Source organism: Sebastes fasciatus, chromosome 8 (genome assembly GCF_043250625.1).
Source record: "Sebastes fasciatus isolate fSebFas1 chromosome 8, fSebFas1.pri, whole genome shotgun sequence".
In the NCBI taxonomy this organism is placed as follows: Eukaryota; Metazoa; Chordata; class Actinopteri; order Perciformes; family Sebastidae; genus Sebastes; species Sebastes fasciatus.
In genome coordinates this window covers 715959-721958 of record NC_133802.1, presented here as the reverse complement: position 1 = coordinate 721958, position 6000 = coordinate 715959, and the positions used below count along the sequence as shown (strand labels likewise).

Here is a 6000-nt window from a genome sequence, read left to right as displayed (position 1 = left end):
ATAATACCACAAAGCGAAGCAACATATTTTTGGCTCATGGTTATGTATTTGGGTGCACTCACATAAATATAAATGCACCCTCCTGGTCTCAATGGCATGGAATGGATTTTTTCCCCAATGGCCTCTAAATGTATTTTAGTTACTTAATAATGTCAGACTTTTAAGTGCATATAGCTCCAAGCAATGATAGTCTATATAGATATCCTTTAATTAGGGCTGTCAAAGTTAACGCGATAATAAAACGGTAACGCAAATTCGTTTTAATGCCACTAATTCCTTTAACGCATTAACGCAACATGCAATGCTTAGGTTGTAGCTCAGCTTTAAAGGTAGAGTGAAGATATGGCATCATATGAAACTGCAAAACCTAATGAATCCATCAGTACCAACCATGTCATACTAGCTTGTCGCGAAGGAGGCTAAATGACGCTCCAAACTTACGCTAAATTTTGGTGAGGAAAAACTGGCATGGCCATTTTCAAAGGGGTCCCTTGACCTCTGACCTCAAGATATGTAAATGGGTTCTCTGGGTACCCACGAGTCTCCCCTTTACAGACATGCCCACGTTATGATAATCACATGCAGTTTGGGGCAAGTCATAGTCAAGTCAGCACACTGACACACTGACAGCTGTTGTTGCCTGTTGGGCTGCAGTTTGCCATGTTATGATTTGAGCATATTGTTTTATGCAGAATGCAGTACCTGTGAGGGTTTCTGGACAACATCTGTCATTGTTTTGTGTTGTTAATTGATTTACAATAATAAATATATACATACATTTGCATAAAGCAAACATATTTGTCCACTCCCATGTTGATAAGAGTATTAAATACTTGACAAATCTCCTTTTAAGGTAAATTTTGAACAGATAAAAAATGTGTGATCAATTTATATTAATTTGTTTAACTTGCACTATTTTATGTCTTTCATTCACATTTTTCTTTTACTTTTTTTTTTTTTTATAGATATTTTGAATGAGCATTGTTGAAGGGTACCTGAGACTCAAGATTTTCATTGCCAACGACTGCTTGCTGTAATTGTTGTGCATATGATGAATAAAGAAATTTGAAATAAGCACTTTGAAAGATCAGATCTTTTAATGGGATTTTTGTATTATTTTTATCAACTAAACAATTACTTTACTAACCAGAAATGGTTGATTAATCAGTAAGGAGAAGAATCGTTGCAGCCCTCATAAATCTTCCTAAACTTTCTGATACTTCTATCATTTAGAAATTGTGCGGAAAAAATCATCCATAAACATCTTCTTAATGGCATTAATGTCTCTTGCATGGTGATTGGCTGTTCCAAAAAGGCAAAGAATGCTAATCTGTTTACAATTCAACACATTCTAGATCATTTATAAGTTTTGAAAATAAACTTCATATATTGTTAGCAGCACATACTGAGTCTATACTACTTCAGCTGACATGAAAGTCTGGAAACTCTGTCTGTTCTTCTTTCTACGTCTGAGTTCAACACTCGGAGAGGACACAGGTGAGAGCAAATGTTCCTACGGGTGGCAGGTGCAGTTACATCAGCAGTCAGCACGTTGTAAGAATTCAACTGAAGACACTCACAGTGAGACAGAAATTGCTGATTGCTCTCTGTGTTCGTGAAATGTTGATTATTCAGTTTCTATTTTAAGCAGCTGAGGAGGGTAATATGACAGTTTCACGCCACACAAGCAGCATTTGCTAATTGAAAGCACAAGCATGCTGCAGAAATGTTGTGAAGTGTCAGCATTACGCTTCATTAACTGGAATTTACAGTGTACTGTCATGCCTTCATGTGACGGTTGAGTACAAGCCTTGGTCCTGTTGCCTGTTGGCTAAACTGGTGTTCTTTCTGGAGTTATTACAGCACTTATTGTAATTAGTGTGTGTTATGGCTGTTCAGTGGCAGAAGACATCGGGGTCCATCAGCTGGAGCGTTTAGTGGAGATGCTGACGTCTCAGGAGTGCAAGGACCTTCTGTTCGCCCTCTCTCACCCGGAGGAAAACATCGTCCAGCACCTTGAGCGCCTTTCACCTGAAAAAAATCAACTCGATCTTAAGCGAGCCAAGAGAGACTCCTCTGCTGCTGTCGGTTAGTGGCCTATCATCTTCATCCGAAACACGTCTTTGGCACTAGATGTCTAATGTAATGTCTCAAGTAAAAGTAAAATAACTTGCAAAAAAATTTAATGTAACAATATAAACTTGACGGCAACCCACAAACACACACAAATAAAGCAAAAAGAGAGTTTTTACATACCGTGCAGTGCAACAGACACCAGAAACCCTCACAGGTACTGCATTTAGCATAACAAATATGCTCAAATCATAACATGGCATGACATTTTTTTCTTGCAAAAATGTAGCATACGGTTAGTTGGTACCAATGGATTCATTAGGGTTTCTAGTTTCACATGATGCCAGTATCTTCACTCTAGCTTTAAAACTGAGCTGCTACAACCTAAAGATCGCAAGTTGCGCTAATGCGTTAAAGAAATAAGTGGCCGCGTTATTATCGCGTTAACTTTGACAGCCCTTTTAGATATTTTTTCTAAATTGTCCAGCCCTATTGCAAAGATACACTATTCATTTTGGTTATGTCATTTTCGAGCAAAGGCCTGAGCCAGAGGCCTCGGGTTTAAGAGATGGACTTGGCAAAATGTGAACCTATCCTTTAAGAGTTACATGCTGTTGGCTGTAATAAGGTAGAAATGAAAGCCGCCCAGGGACCTGTCTGTTTCTCACATGTCCAGCTCAGCTTGGGGACTTCCTGCCAGTGAGCTGACAGTCAGGGACCTGCCTGTCTGAGGGCCATATGTTTTGTGTTTACCAGATAGTGAGGAGTGGTGCCGGACGACCCTGACAGCCTGGATGCTGAGGTACGGCAAGCAGACCTACTACGACAGGCTTTCCCGCGCCTTGCAGCACATTGGCAGAACAGACATTGCCATCGGTGAGAAACAAATGGAGACAGAAAGAACACTTGTGCCTCCTGTAGCACTGAATAATTCTGTGTGGTGCTACAAAGGTAATGGGTTTCAAATGAAAATAGTTCACTCTTTATGTACAGTGTTGTCTCAGCATGTCCCTTGACAAAAAGAAATTGGAACAAAGCCTCATTTGGGTACACGTCGGTGTATTATCAAAATTGGTTTATTTCGGTCAAGAAGGCCTCCTCGAGACTTTAACAACAGCGCGTAATTGCTTCATTACTTTGAGATTTGTTTTAATTGGAACTTCATAAGTGGCATATTTTGCACACTGCCAGTCTCTGGCATGTGTTGCAGTCCGGTGTGCACACAACGCCGCAGCCGAGTGGCGTTGGATAGGAGGAGGTGTAAATGATCTGACAGAGGACTCAGTGGAGATGACACCAGCCACAGAACAAACCATCTGCTCCTTTCATCAGCAGCTTTGGAGGAAAAAAAAAAAAATGACAAGGAGAGGATGGGAAGAGATGAGTTATAAGACATGGAGAGGGGGGGTGAATGGGGGGGGGGGGGGGGGGGGGGCAGTGGTGGCTTTGATGAAAAAAGACTGTGTGGATGCAGAATGCAGCAATTATCGTACACTTGATTGCAGTTCTGAAGAGATCTACTTATATGTAGGAACTTGAGCGGTTCATTTTGTTTTATTCTGAACCGAAGGATGGCAGTTGCTCTCCTGCCAGAACTAATTATGTTCTGGGCGAGAAAACAACAATTAAATTCAAATGTACGATCTTTTATAGGATGAAATGCATACTCTTTTGGCATTTGAAGTGACAGAGAGATACCTATGCTTGTGTTTTTACAGAAGTAGGGAAGAACATCAACCAGGAAAAAGTCTTGAACCTGAAACGCTACGTTGAAGAATATCACGAATATGTCAACTCTTTAAACTTCCCGCTAGAACAACCCGACACCAAGGAGAAACCGCGTGAAGGCCAGACGCTCAGAAAAAGAAGAGGTAATTTATGTTAAAGCTTGAAAGAGTCACATTAAGGCTGGCCCACACTAAAAGATTTTTCAGATCTTAACAGATTTTGAAAATGTGAGAGACCCCACACATAACGACATGTTATGTTAAATTGAATAGTTTTGTTCCTATAGTGTGTGATGAGCAACGCTAAGGCCAAACTAAATTCCTCCATTCGAAACACCCTGCAAAGTCACCAACACAGACATCACTTCCTCTGTGAGTTGGTAACGTGAACACCTCAGATACCTGTTGCTGCCACTGTGGACATTTTACACTGCTGAAATTAAATATTGAATACCTCCTGCCGGGATGCTGAATTAATAGTTAGATATTAATAACATTATCGTTAAACTCAGCAATACTCGCCGAACAGCGACGTCTCCAGAACACAAAGCCAGCTGCGACATGAGTGCTACAGCAGCTAACATTAGTGGCTAGCATAGCTATATGCTATAGCTATATGCTAGTGCTCCAGCGAGGTGCAATGACTGATGGGTAATCTTGCTTGTCAACCTGCAGTGAAGTGAAGAGCAGTTGTTCAGTTCTTCCCTACACAGCTCAAAGTTCCCTTTGAACTGAGCATTCTTACTCCCTACGGTTTGGAATCTTACTTAGCATGGCTGAACAGCCTGTGCAGTCCACTTCACAGGGAACTACTCGGCGATCGGAACACACCTATATTAAATAACCACTCACGTTCACAAATCAACAAGTTGGTCCTCCATTTCTGAGGTCCATCTTACTGCTACTTTATGCTTTGTGTTTTGCATTAGCCATGATGACAGTTGTTATCCTTCCGTTTCAGTCAGCTTGGTCCTCAATTGGTTATCATTCTTTCGTTCTTTCCCACGTGACTGCATCATCGACCGTCCTCGACCGTCCATCCGATCATAAATATTGAAATGATTAATGTTTACGATCTGAGATTGGTGTGGCCAGGATAGACCTCCAAGCCGATTGGGGGAAGTAAAAAACACTGTTAACATACCTCACACCACAGGAATATCTGGAAAGATCATATTTAGAACCATCAAACAAATCAGGGCTTTGCTGACGATCGTCGGGAGGGGGGAATCAGGCCCAAAATCGACCTGATTCTCGTGTGGTATGTACCCGGCAATAGTTTGACACACTATGAAATAGAATTAGTGATGGAGATAGAGAACTGAGCCTTAACATGCCCAAATATCTTCTGCTATTGATGTCAAGAGAGGATTTTTGGGTTATCCCTCTGGAGACTGTCTGAATGACAAATTATATAATGTTCCACTGAACCCTGAATCTATTAAGTGTTTAGATGAGATGCCGGATTAGATTTGGTGGCCGTGGGCATGCTTCCAACTCATTACTTCTCAACATCAACACTCTCACTGTATGAGGAGTATTTCCCAGTACGCCTCAAAATTCAAAAATGTAATTATCACCTGTCCATTTCTTTCTTTTTTTGTATTCTCTCGGGTGTTTCGTTCAAGTTAAAACTTGACAAAAATGCTCCCACAGTCCTTTGAGATGGTTAGTGTATCTGTCCTGTTTGTGTGTTAGTGAGGGATCTGACATGGCGTGACCTGGATCTGATCGTGGAGCGGGCCCCCGTCGCTCTGTACCAGAAGGGGCCTTTGGATGTAGCTCTGCCCCTCTTGTATGGCATCCTGCTGGGCTTCGGAGGCACCTTGCTCACTGGCGTCGCTATACTCCTCGTCATCATACACGTCTCCAGTGGTAACCAGCAGAGCCGTCACCCCAGGGTCACCAGGAGCAATCTCAGGGTTGGAGATGCAGTGTTGGAAGATGCAGCTTCTGGGATAATCGAAAATATAAGCAGCTTAGGGGTTTAAATGGTCAAGAAGCCTTAAAAATAAAGTGAATTTTAACAAATTTAGTGCATGTACAACTAGTATACATACATAAATAAAGGCAAAATAGACATTCTGTTTGTTTCTCAGATGTCTCTTTCCATGGAAGATTTAAAATGCCCAAATCTTCCAATCTCTTTGTCCACAATAATCAGCCAAGCCAACACAAAAACTCAATATCGATTCCACCG

The 6000-nt window shown here is 41.4% G+C and overlaps 1 protein-coding gene across 4 annotated transcripts in view; it reads left to right on the top strand.

Moving 5' to 3' along the window:
• Window positions 1-1358: 1358 nt before the first annotated feature.
• Window positions 1359-6000, top strand: part of tmdd1 (transmembrane and death domain 1) — a 33506-nt gene continuing 28864 nt past the window's right edge. The window contains exons 1-5 of one of the 4 annotated variants that reach the window (XM_074642814.1): window positions 1360-1497; window positions 1900-2088; window positions 2830-2949; window positions 3792-3944; window positions 5499-5887. In XM_074642814.1, the coding sequence (XP_074498915.1) occupies window positions 1431-1497; window positions 1900-2088; window positions 2830-2949; window positions 3792-3944; window positions 5499-5791 (822 nt within the window). In that variant the 5' untranslated portion in view covers window positions 1360-1430 and the 3' untranslated portion in view covers window positions 5792-5887. Of the gene's footprint in view, window positions 1498-1899; window positions 2089-2829; window positions 3025-3791; window positions 3945-5498; window positions 5888-6000 lie in introns of those variants that run through there. The other 3 variants (XM_074642812.1, XM_074642816.1, XM_074642815.1) reach the window with 3 other exon arrangements.